This window comes from Dipodomys merriami, unplaced genomic scaffold (assembly GCF_024711535.1).
Source record: "Dipodomys merriami isolate MVZ:Mamm:240054 unplaced genomic scaffold, mDipMer1.0.p SCAF_15, whole genome shotgun sequence".
Lineage (NCBI taxonomy): Eukaryota > Metazoa > Chordata > Mammalia > Rodentia > Heteromyidae > Dipodomys > Dipodomys merriami.
Genome location: NW_027202826.1, coordinates 6,839,014 through 6,851,236, shown reverse-complemented (window position 1 = coordinate 6,851,236; position 12,223 = coordinate 6,839,014). Strand labels below are relative to the sequence as shown.

The window sequence follows — 12,223 nt, the reverse complement described above, 5'->3', positions numbered from 1 at the left end:
GGAGTGGGAAGGGGGACAGGGCATGGTTGGGAGAAGGAGGGAGGGTGGCTATACTCCAATCAATCAGTGGAGAGTAAGTGCCTAGTAAGAACTTGTGAGAATTTGATTTGCTATGTCCCTTATAAATATCTGTGTCCTCATATTATTTTTTTAAGAAGAACCCTGTTTTTTTTTGTTTTTTTGCTTTTTCTGGATGGACTAGTGTCATTGCCTTCCCGGTAGCCTTCCCGGCCACGCCCATTACTTTCCGGGCCATGCCATTTGTGGCTTTGCCAGTCGCCTTTCCCCCCTGGGGACCATGCTTTGTCAGAATGAGACACTTCCCGTGCAGTGCTGGCTGTGCCCCGTGTAACAGTGTATGCTCTAGGACGACCAAGTACAAAGTACTTTGAAAAACAAATTGCTAATGCCCTCTGGCTATGCAGCGAGTCTTGGTTCTGTTTCCTTTGCCATAAGACAGAATTAATTTGCCTGAGACAATGTCTTTAAGATAAATTCATGGGAGCACGGAGAACACAGCACTTGGCTTGAGCAGCGAGAGGAAAGATTTGAGCTCTGGGTCACAGAAATATCCTTAACGTGAAACAGACCGCCGATGTCTCGATTGCTTTTCTGTGATGGAACTGCTTGTAAACTCTATATCCTGTTCATAATGCAGATCAAATAAGATTATACTATTATTTTTCTTTTGCCGTAGCTCAGGACAGTGGTGAGTTTCAGACTCCTCTAGGTAAGGCCCAGCTTGGCGTAGGGGTTGTGTGTGCACCTGACCTGGGAATGGGCTTTATATTTCTCTTGTGTGCACTCTTCTGTGAGCTGAGGTTCAGGGGCTAACGGCGAGCTTGGCGCTGAGGAGGCAGTGCACGGTGCACCGGGTTGTGTTGGGCTCTGCTGATCACCTCTCCAAACCCTCTGAGGACAGTCCCCTCCCCGTCAGGAGCCAGCCGAGGGCAGGGCCGAGGCAGCCGCTCTGGCGTCTGCAGACGCTCCGTAGTGATCCTTCCGAGCCACAGCGAGCGGGCCAGCGGCCTGTGTACACACGCGCTCCCCGCCTCCGGCCGCCCGCTCTGGGCAGCTTGGGCGGGCTGGGGACCTGCGTTTCCCGAGCCACGGGGGAGGAGTCCGGGCTCTGTCCGAGGGGAGCCGCCGAGCCCGGTGCGGTGGTGATGGAGCTGGAAATGCAAACCCACCTTCCCGAATCTCCCACCACCACCCCATGCCTGGAGCGGACCGCTCGGCTGGCCAGTCCGCGCGCCCCCGAGGGCTTCCCCGGGCCGGCAGGCCGTCCCCGGCGCCCGCCCCGCGTGCGCGCCGTCCAGCCCCACCACGCACTACGCACGCGCTGACTGCGTCTCCTCACGGGTAGAGAGAAGCGGGAGCTGCCTCGAGGCTCCCCTCCTCCCTGGGCCTGGCCCTCCTTTCCCGACGGAGAGCCGCGCGCACTCCCGTGCACACACAGCACACACGTATGCACGCACAGGGACACACACACACAGGCCTTCTCCTCCTAACCGCCCCTTAATAAGCACGACTCTGACCCTGTGACTGTCTGCTGGAGGCAGCGCTCCCCAGCTGTTCTTTACACCTCTCAGTCTTTCTGCGTGTGCTTGGTGTGGTGCATGAAAAGTCGATTCTTTGTGTTGCTCCGGTGGAGAGGGGAGGGGCGGAGGTTCAGACCTCGGCCCAGGCGCAGGGGGGAGTGGGGAGGGCCGGAGGGGGAGTCCAGCTGGCTCCTCCTCCCAAGTCTCTGCTCCCCACGCGAGCACTGGTGGGGAGTGGGGGGGGGGGACGGGGGAGGGGAGCTCCCGGTGAGCCCTGTCCGCAGGGAGAGCCGGACAGGGCCGTGGGCACCGCCCACGGGGCGGCCGGGCCGGGCCGGGCCGGGCCGGGGCTGGGCTTAGGGTAGGCCAGGCCTCGGGCGCGGAGAGGGGAGGGTGGGCCAGGGCAGAGGAGGGGGAGCTGCAGGGGCACCGCCAAGCCCCCCGCCGCCGCTGAGCCCCCCCTCGCCTTGCTTTCCTCCCCGCCCTCCCCCGCCCCTCCCCTCCCCCACAGGTGCCCATTCTGCATTTATTCCACCAACCGCCCCGCTGCCATGGAGTGCCACCTCAAGACCCACTACAAGATGGAGTACAAGTGCCGCATCTGCCAGACGGTGAAGGCCAACCAGCTGGAGCTGGAGACGCACACGCGCGAGCACCGCCTGGGCAACCACTACAAGTGCGACCAGTGCGGCTACCTGTCCAAGACGGCCAACAAGCTGATCGAGCACGTGCGCGTGCACACGGGCGAGCGGCCCTTCCACTGCGACCAGTGCGCCTACAGCTGCAAGCGCAAGGACAATCTCAACCTGCACAAGAAGCTCAAGCACGCGCCCCGCCAGACCTTCAGCTGCGCCCAGTGCCTGTTCAAGACCACCCACCCCTTCGTCTTCAGCCGCCACGTGAAGAAGCACCAGGGCGGGGACGACGCCGCCGCCAGCGCCGCCGCGGACCAGGCCCGCCAGGGGCCGGGCGCCGGCCCGCGGGAGCCAGCGGCCGCGGCCGCGGCGCGCGCCCCCGGGGCCCCGCTGCTGGTGGTGGGCAGCGCCCGCGGCCTGCTGTCCCCGCTGTCCGTCATGTCCGCCTCGCAGGCGCTGCAGACCGTGGCGCTCACCGCCGCGCATGCGCACGGCGGCGGCTCCCAGCCCAACCTGGCGCTCGAGGCCCTGGCCTTCGACGGCGCCCCCGTGCGCCTGGACAAGTACCGGAACTCGGACTTCGCCCATCTCATTCCCTTGACCATGCTGTACCCCAAGAGCCACTTGGACGTCACATTCCACCCTCCCCGGCCTCAGACTGCGCCCCCCCGCCTCCCCTCCCCGAAACACTCCTTCCTCGCCTACCTGGGGCTCCGAGAGCGAGCGGAGACGGTGTGAGGGCAGCGCCGCAGAGACCGGGGAGGCAGACCCGCGGCCCGCCCCGCCCGCCGTGTCTCGGCTGCGGGCCCGGGTGTCAGGGGACCCCGTGTACTGTGATGCCCCGAAAGCTGCTTCGTCCGGTCTTGGAGGGGACCCGCAGAGGCATGCCCGCCCCGCACTCTGGGAAGAGTCTTGCATGGTGAAGCCCCAAAGACAGCGGCGTCCGCACTAGCGACCGGCGCCGGACCACTCGTGCGCAGGCGCGTGCGGCACAGGTCCGCGCCTGCGCAGCCGCGTGGGGTGAAGCAGGGCGTCCGTGTGTGGCCCGCGCCGTGGCGTGCTGTTGCGCTCTCTCTACTGGCTCCTCCGCAGGCTCCCCCACGCTCCTCCATCACCGCCCCCCCCCCCACTCTTATTTTTCTGGTTACAGAGTTGGCAGAGCCTGGTGTCTGAGTGAAAGAATGATGGACATGCGCAGAGCTGCTTGGGATGTCCCACCCGGGAGGGGCCCCCAGACAGATCGCTGGTTATTAAGGTGCGAGGGATCACGTGACGGCTCTGCATGCCACGACGCAGCCCTGCAGCTCACGTCTCAACACGGAAGTGTTTTGTAGGTGTGCCTACGCGGAGATGAACACACGGTGCACACACACACACACACCACATCATTTTTAAGGGCAAATTCATATATATATATATATATATATATATAATATGCCTATTATATATATATATATATATATATATATATATATATATATATATATATATATATATATATATATATATATATATATGTGATGCATTGTCAGTGGTTACCATTTGTTTGCAGGAAAGAAAAATTGTATGAGTGGAAATTTTTTATGGTTGAGAAATCCAGCCAAGGAGATTAAAAAATAAAAGGTTTGGATCAATTCTGGGTATAAATGCTCAGACTAAATAAAAAAAAAAAAAAAAAGAAATGGCAGTTTTGCACAGTGCTTTGGTCTTGCACTAGTTTTTGTTTCTCATCAGAAGAAAAAAATTGTTTTGGGTTTATTTTTTTTTTTGGTTTTGTTATTTTTTTTTTTTTAACAGAATGAGTAGACTGTATGTTTGAAATTTTAGCCACAACCTCTTTGACACATAAGGACCCAACTAAAAGGTGCTGTTTAGTCCTATGGTTCAGTTTTATGCCCCCGAGAAGTGTCCATTTTGTTTGCAGAGCCTCTGGTGATGGAGATACCCTTCATGTATTAGTAATTCTGTATTCCATTTTGTTAACGCCTGGTAGATGTAGCCTGCTAGGAGGCTAACTTTATACTTATTTAAAGCATTTTGTGGTCATTAAAATGGCAAATTTCTGTCCAGCACTTTATTGCAGCAGGAAGCAGGTGCAGGTCGGACGCATACCCTTTGCTCATCTTAAAAATGGATGATTTAAAACACAAAACAGGAAAAAACATCTTGGCAAAATATATTCATTGCTTACATTTTTAGGACAACAGAATTTCCAGAATGAAACAAGCTGAAGAGCAGGAAGAAATGTGCTTTGTATAATAATGGGAAATTTGGAATATAAACATTTATATATTATTTATCTGTTGAAGAGCTGGTGTGCAGGAGGAATGTGGGTTTTATTGTTTCTGGTTTTGTTTTTGTTTTTTTACTGTGTTGTTTTCCCACTATGTTTTACCTTTGAGTTCGGATTTTCTTTTCCCATATTTCGCCAGGGAGAAATAAAAGCACCCTTCATTTTCTTCCTCTAGTCAGCTTGCTTCACTGAAAGACCTCTGGAAATTAGTATGGATCTACAGAGAGCTGGAAGACTGTACATCTGACCACACGTGGTCTCCCGACTCCCTGCGTGTCCAACTTCACCCCCAGAACTAGCATCCATCCAGTCACGGATGGGGAATCTGCTTCATGCCCTGGCAAGTCAGTTTACACTACAGAGATGCCCATGAGGGCAGGGAGACCAACCAGCTAGGGCAGGAAGCTCCCAAACCCTTCAGTCATTCTCCAGCAGAGACCTTTGCTCTTGGCCTTGTTTGAAACACTTCAACTCACCATGTCAGTGTCTCAGTAGAAGACACTTGACACAGACAACACACTCCAAGAATATTGGGCTTATGGGTGGGCTGTCTTTTTTTTTTCTTTTAAATTCATGTCTGTCCCCATATAATGGAGAATGTGCCACTTGGCTAATGATGTTTTCAAAACAACAAGTTCAGTGATGACAGGAAAGGGGACCATGCTGATCCCACCGAGGTTGGCAGGAAGAGGTGACTCGCATTTAAGCACCAACAGGTTAAAAACCTGAAAGGGTAGCCCTGCCATGGAGGACTTGGGGTTTTATAGCATGCCACTTGTGCAATAAGAGGGCCCCAGTAGGAAACTGGGGAGGAGGTGGTGAGGGAAAGACACGTTTACTGCTCAAATGCCATGCATTTCTCTGCTCACCCCTGAACTTGTATTTGAATGACTTAGTAATGCTTAATATAATTGGGCAACTTTTATAGCACTTTGGAGTCATCAATCTTTCTGGTAAATTATAAAAAGTTTTCTGAGTGAGAAAAAGGTGTGTTTGGAGTTTGTTTGACTTTTTTATATTATTGTTATTAATAAAGGAAAAAAAACCCTCAACAGCATTTTTCAGACTCCACTTAGATATGGACCCCCTGAATTTGGTTTGCTGTTTGCTACTCGGGGAAGGATGTAGTCGGTAGCTATCCTTTCCGTGTAAAACACTAACATCTTGGAGAAATTCACCTACCAAACTAACTTGGATTGTTTTCACTATGCCTTTTTTCCCATGGAAGCTAGCTTATTTTTCCATATAGTAATGCAGTTAGGGCTCTCGGCACTTTCTTTCTTCTCTATTTTTTTTAACTCCTCATATTATGTTCAGATGATCGTACTGTCAAGGTTGTGTACATTACTGAAAATTTGTATTGTATAAAGCTTTTTGCATTACAAGGCTGTACAGGGTCATTTTGACAGTAACTGGTATATTCCTTTGCATCTTATGTTGCATTGCCAATTTCTAGTGTATCCAGTTTGAAAGTATAATATACTCTAATTAAAAAAAGAAAAGGTTGGCTATACATCTTTGTTTCTTTTCCTTTCTTGGTTGCCATCCTTGACTAATTCTGAGTTTTGTCTTTCTTGGTAAATTTTGTATTTTGTTTTTGTTTTAGGGTTGTTGTTTTTTTTCTTTTCAGTGTATTTTAGAGTTAGGTTTTGGAAATATCCACTCCAGGTTTTGAACATCAGTGGTCATAATGCAGTTACTGTGTAGATTATTTGTGTCCAATAATGTTAAGCAATTATCCATCACACAGGGCTCTGGCAGCTAGCTCCTCTGAGATTATCCAACAGCATGTCAGAAAGTTCAGCAGCTTTTCCCTCTCCAGCCGAATATTGTGCTGTGGACCCCACAGCCAAAGGGAGGGGGAAAAAACAGATGAATAGTTCTATTTCTTTAATAAAAGTTTGGCGGCTAGGACATCTTTAATAAGACAGAAATGATACATTTGCAAGTGAAATAAGAGCCTTCCCCCAAGCATAGAGTAAGAGTGTGCTATTCAAGGGAAGGCACCAGAGAAAGAAAGTGAGAAGCAGGAAAGAGATGAAAAACACACTGATAAGTTAAATTATATTTTTTAATCCATTTTAAGTTCTATCATCTCCTGGGGATCTGTGATTGATAAAAATATATAAAGCAGCAGATGAGAGTATTTGGCCAGCCTCACAACTCTCATGCTTATAAATATAATGTCCTTTGCTTATTTCAGGAAATTGTGAGCTGCTTCCGTCCAACATTTAAAGTGATCAAGTTTACTTTAAAAAAGAGAGAATGTAGAAACCACTTTACAAGTGACCAGTCCCTTACCAAATCCTATTTCCTCCCTCATTTTTTATGCAATAATTATTGTAGGTGGTTAAAACATTTCTGATTCAAGTATTTTGTTTTGCAATGATCACTTCTCATTGAAAATACTAAACCAGATTTCTTTGCTTTTTGCTAGGAACTACAGTATGCACAGGTGGCTTCTCAATGTGTAGATTTTTTTCCCTTAGATTTCATAGCTACCTTACCTGTTGTCTATTCCTGAGAAAACCAGCGATCTACAGAAAATAATCATCTTTGTGGAAATGGTGTCTCCCATACTGGGCTTCCAGGGACTTTGAGGAATGATCTGAGGACAGCGCCATTCATGACCAAAGAGAACAAGTGTGTCTTTACTGATGGGCCTGGCCATCCTCAAGCCTGGCATTTGGCCCTGAAATGAATTCAAGTCCAAGATCATGGATCTTTCTTCCAACTTTATGCTAAGACTCAAGGCTGCTGTGTTTTCAGTAATGTGGCTGTAGCTGATGGTTTGTCTTGTGGTCAATAACCACTAATGCCTGACCACTTAACCGAGCTGTAGCCCTGGGAATGAGGGAGAAGACACATGCTCAGTGAACCAAACAGGAATGGAACCCCCTGTGCCTTTAGCCCTTGGGGAGGCAGGGGGAGGAAATGGTCACTGAGGAGTGTCATACTTGCCTCTGAGAAACAGAACGCAAAACCAGACAGGGAGCAAAATCAAAAGAACCAAAGGAGCTGTCAGTCACAAAACTTCAAGTCACTCCTGCTAATATTCTTACTCATTGCATTCCCTCACAATAGAAGAGAATCACACCAAATGAAGTTTGAGAATAATGGTGATTGACCAAGCAGTCAAGTACCCTGAAGTGAGTCCCTGGGCTTAGTGAAGTACACTGATACCCAGGGACCAAGGACCTCCATCCTTCCGCTGTCCAAGGTCTGGGTGGTGTGGAGTTATTGATCAAGACTTCTTTATGAGGTAGTAGATCTCCAGCTCATAATTCTTTCTCCTGAGTTGTATCTGCAAAATAAGAAAGCCCCAATCTTGCTCACATTGGTGGGGACTGAAGAAAAGCCAACTGCTGCCCCCCCACTCCCCACCCCACCCCACCCCTGCCTTGGAACTCCTTTTTGAAAGAGGGGAAGTACTTAATTATTTCTTGTTTTCTAATAGACTTGGAGCCGATAATCCACTTCAATTCCCACTTCAAAATTAATTCCACTGGTGCCAATCCCTACAGGTGGGATTTTCCGCACTGGTTAGTGAGAAGATATGATTTCCAACCAGGCCGTGGCCGTGGCCGTGGGCCTGGGGCTGAGCAGGCGTGATTATGGCTTACCATTAAGCATCCCATTCAAAGGGAATAAACTAGGTGATCCCTAAGATCCCTCCCACCCAAGCCCTCAATATATACTAAAACATGATCCTGTGTCTCTATGTACATAAGAAACAGTGAATCATTGAATCAGAAGTCATGTAAGATAGAACCTGAAAAACTTACAAGAAAAACATGGCACCATGATGTTTTCAAGCCACAACAGATGCAAGGAAAGAGGCAAAAGAAAAGGTTTTTCTGCCCACTTCCGAACATGAGGAGTCTAAAATTTTTCTCTTGATTAGAGCTAAGTCACCATAACTTTAAAACCCTGAGTCATCTCGAGAGTAGCTTAAACAGCTTTTTCAGCCTGTGGCACTCAATCTGGCGAGATGAGTTAAGAGCGACCCAGGCAGGGATGGTGTGGTTGGTCCTGTCCTTCCCCTCACCTGTCCCTCCATGTCCCACTACCCAGCTGCCTCTACTCCCCCAGGCAACCACTGAGCTCTAAAACCACCCGTTAAGGGTGTACTGTAGAAGAGTAGTTCAGCAGCTGTCATGGGAATCATTTTAATTTTAGCATCATGAGAGAATATCCTAAATATTTGCACTCAACTACTGTCTTGTGAAGACTCCTAGCCCAAGGACTCTAAGTACTTTAGAAAGGCTCCTATGTGTTTAAAGACACTGGAAGGAACCAACAGATAAGCAGAGAGGGCCTGTGCTCACACACACAGCTGGGACCATGCCTGAATGCAAGCCAACACCTACCATGGCAGAAAGGTGAACAGCTTCCAGATGTTAAGGCCATCACCTGGCTTCAGGGTTCTATTTTCATTTGAATGAGGATCTTGAGTTGGAGGTCTTTAGACTTTTTTGGTGTTCATTGTAGAGGACCATGAAACTTTTTAATCGCTTATAGATCATTTCAAAGCAGGATGTTAGGATTTTCGCCATGCGGAGCATTTGACCAGTATTTGTAGACAGCAGATTTCTCTCCTGTCAATCTATCTCAGTTTTCAATCTGTCTGTCTTCTCTTTAGATCTATCTCTCATCCATCTGTTTTCTAACTTCCCATAAAAAGGCTTTTTCTCAGAGCTCTGAGTTTCTGTGCAATCACTTATTTTGGAAAGCAGTTCCTCAAAGAAAAGGAAACTAGCAAAAAAGGAGGAGGATGATGAAGAAAAGACAGTGAAGACCAAGACGAAGAAATAGAAATAATAAAATAATAATAATAATAATAATAGATAGGAAATGAAAGCCAATTCCAGGCTGCATTATGACCTAGCCATGCTGTGGCCACGCAGGCTGACAGGCCGTGGGGGCTCTGGTAGGCTCTTGTGTAGATGGGCCTCACGACTGACAACCCAAGGACAGAAGGCAGAGCAGCTCAGGCATTGCTCTTACATGTTTAGATGTGTTTATACTGTGGGATGGCCAAGTGGGTTTCTCAGGTAGTTACAGAGATGGCAGAGCAGCCCTGAGCAGAATACAAAGCCGCTCGGTAACACCATGGAAAGGCATTGACAGTTACACCTGCCAGCCAAGGCTGCGGGGAGTTTGTGGTAGGAGGAAGTCCAATGGATTTGTCGTGTGTGTTGCCATCATGTTAGCCTGTAGACCAGTGTAGGCTCTTCACTTGACCAAAACCATTAGCTCAAAGCTCCTCCCCACTCCTCCCATTCCTGAGGAGGGCAGAGTCAAGAACAGTAGAAGCTTATGATGCTAAGGAATGAAGAGGCCACACAGCTCTCTTCCACGGGAGCGGGAGCACCTTTGAATTTGCTCTCATTTAGGATCTGCCAGGGAAAGAGGGTGTTTCTTTGTTTTGTGGACCTGAGAATGGAACCCATAGTCTCCCACATAGTAAGTAAGTGCTCTACAGCTGAGCTATAACCCCAGCCCTGGAGTCTTCCAAACCTCCTCTGGAGAAGCCACCTGGAAGGTGGCTAGGACAGCCCCTTGGAAGAACCACCAGAGCCCAAAGGCCCACGGGGGAGAGCTCTGGGCCAATGTCAAACCCAAGCAACAGCCCCAGGTAGCTGTCATGCACAGAGGTCCAACAGTGAGTCGGGGCTCAACTGGGGATATTTCCCGTTAAGATTACATGTGCCTGGCACCTTCTCTATGCTTAAATTTCCTTCAAAAAATTAGGCTCGATTAGTAGAAATGACTGCCTGAAAATTTAAATATTGAGGATCTACAGTCTCTGCCGCTTTCCGCTGCTACCGCAGCTAACAGTCCAGTTCCTGATGGAAGGTGACAGGAAGCACGGGATCATGGGTAGTTGCAGGATACATGTAAAAGGCATGCACAGGGCCAGGCGCTAGTGGCTCATGTCTGTAATCCCAGCTACTCAGGAGACAAGATCTGAGAATTGTACTTCAAAGCCAGCCCAGACAGGAAAGTCTGTGTCTCTTCTCAACAATTAACCACCCAAAAGCCAGTAGCAAAGCTGTGGCTCAAGTGACAGGGCACCAGCCTTGAGCAAAAGCAGCTCAGGGACAGAGCTCAGGCCCTGAATTCAAGCCCCAAAACTGGCACAAAAAAAAGGAGGGGATGCCTACAGCCACCACCCCATATAGATATAAACGTGCTAGAATGTATGGGTGTGAGCAGCCAGAATGAAGACCATAATCTCATTATTCCAGGACTCATATTAAAAGACAATGTGTTTTTTTTTCACACTTCCCTTGTGTTGCCAAAAATAAAAACAAGTTGATGAAAGAGGCTAACGTATGAAAAGAATAATTAAGGGTCAAAGAAACCTCATTAATCAAAAGACCCCTTGTCTGTCTTCTCTACAATTAAACAAATGGGCAGAGCAGACGGGCTCCAGCGTGCCATCAGTCTAGTCCGTCGACTCACAGCATCGGACAATGGACACGGCGGCCACAGCTGAGCACGCAGGAGCCTCACACACAGGGAGGGGCTGCGCATCTCTTTAAATGGGCAGATGACAACTTCCTGAGGATGAAGGACTTTACAGTTTGGCCTGTCTGTGTATAAAAGGCAAAACAGAAACCTGTGTCATTTTGTTGTGGGGTTGTGTATAGCAATGGACCCCTAATGCAGGCCCTAATTCACTTCCTCCTTCATTGTGATTCCCCTTATCTGTTCATCACCCAGAGTTTCCACCCAAGTTCAACACATTAATCATGCAAGTCCAAGACGTCTGACCCAACCACTTCTTTCCCCCTCTCACTCCCTGTCTGCTCCAACCTTCACCAATGTCTCTTTTTTATTATTATTATAAACAACAAACATGTGGAAAGTCATGTGCTAGTAAGCTGGTGATATTTTTCCCAGCTTTAAGGAATTACCAACCAAAAGATACTGTTCGAGAAGAGGCATTATAATACCAGGGAAATAAACACACATTGAGGTGGAAATAATGGATAAATAGTGTCTAAATCTTGCAGGGGTGAGAGGAGGCCACGTGCAATCTAAAGGCTGAATAGGAAGCTTTATAAGCAGGAAGAATGGGAGGGCTGCCAGATTGAAAGAACAGCATGAGCAGAGGCAAGGTGAGGAACTGCTTGGTAGATTCTGTCATCTGGAAAGATGATAATGGAACGAAACAAAACCAGCTTGTGTAGGGCTTCAAATCCCTTGTCAAGACCAAACTCTACTGTTTCCACTGAAACTCGTCTAGTTCATATGAGCAACCAAAAACTTGAAGAGAAGGGTGTGATTGGACTTGTGTTTTAGGAATATAATTCTAGCATCATAAAGAAAAAAAAAAGATTGGATTGGAAAGGCAAAAAAAAAAAAAAAAAAAAAAGCTTAGGTGAGTAATGTTCATCATGTCCCACGCAGATACCATCTCCCCTCAAATTTACCCCTGATCACAAATTTCCTACCCCCAATAAAGGATTGCTGCAACCCCCAAAGGTCACCATGGGACAAAACTTGGGATCAGCTTTGCCCTCTTCCATTCCTCCTCTTTCCTTCTCCTCTTTCCTCTCTTTGGACAGCAACTCCATCACGCAGTCCTGTTTATCCTCTGAATGTTTTGTGGCTTTACAAAGACTTCTCCATGCTCCACATCCTCTCAGGAGCTTTGCCACGGTTTCCTCACAGATTAGCACATCTGAAACCTGCACCCTAGGAGTTTAGAAGAAAATTCACCATAGACCTGTAGATGCAATGGT

General features: G+C 48.4%; 1 protein-coding gene across 4 annotated transcripts in view; it reads left to right on the top strand.

Annotated features, from left to right (window-relative positions):
- Znf827 (zinc finger protein 827) overlaps positions 1-3,594 on the top strand; it is a 152,312-nt gene extending 148,718 nt beyond the window's left edge. The window contains exons 14-15 of one of the 4 annotated variants that reach the window (XM_070022156.1): positions 698-730; positions 2,053-2,140. In XM_070022156.1, the coding sequence (XP_069878257.1) occupies positions 698-713 (16 nt within the window). In that variant the 3' untranslated portion in view covers positions 714-730; positions 2,053-2,140. Of the gene's footprint in view, positions 1-697; positions 731-2,052 lie in introns of all 4 variants that reach the window. The other 3 variants (XM_070022157.1, XM_070022158.1, XM_070022155.1) reach the window with 3 other exon arrangements.
- The last annotated feature ends 8,629 nt before the right edge of the window (positions 3,595-12,223 follow it).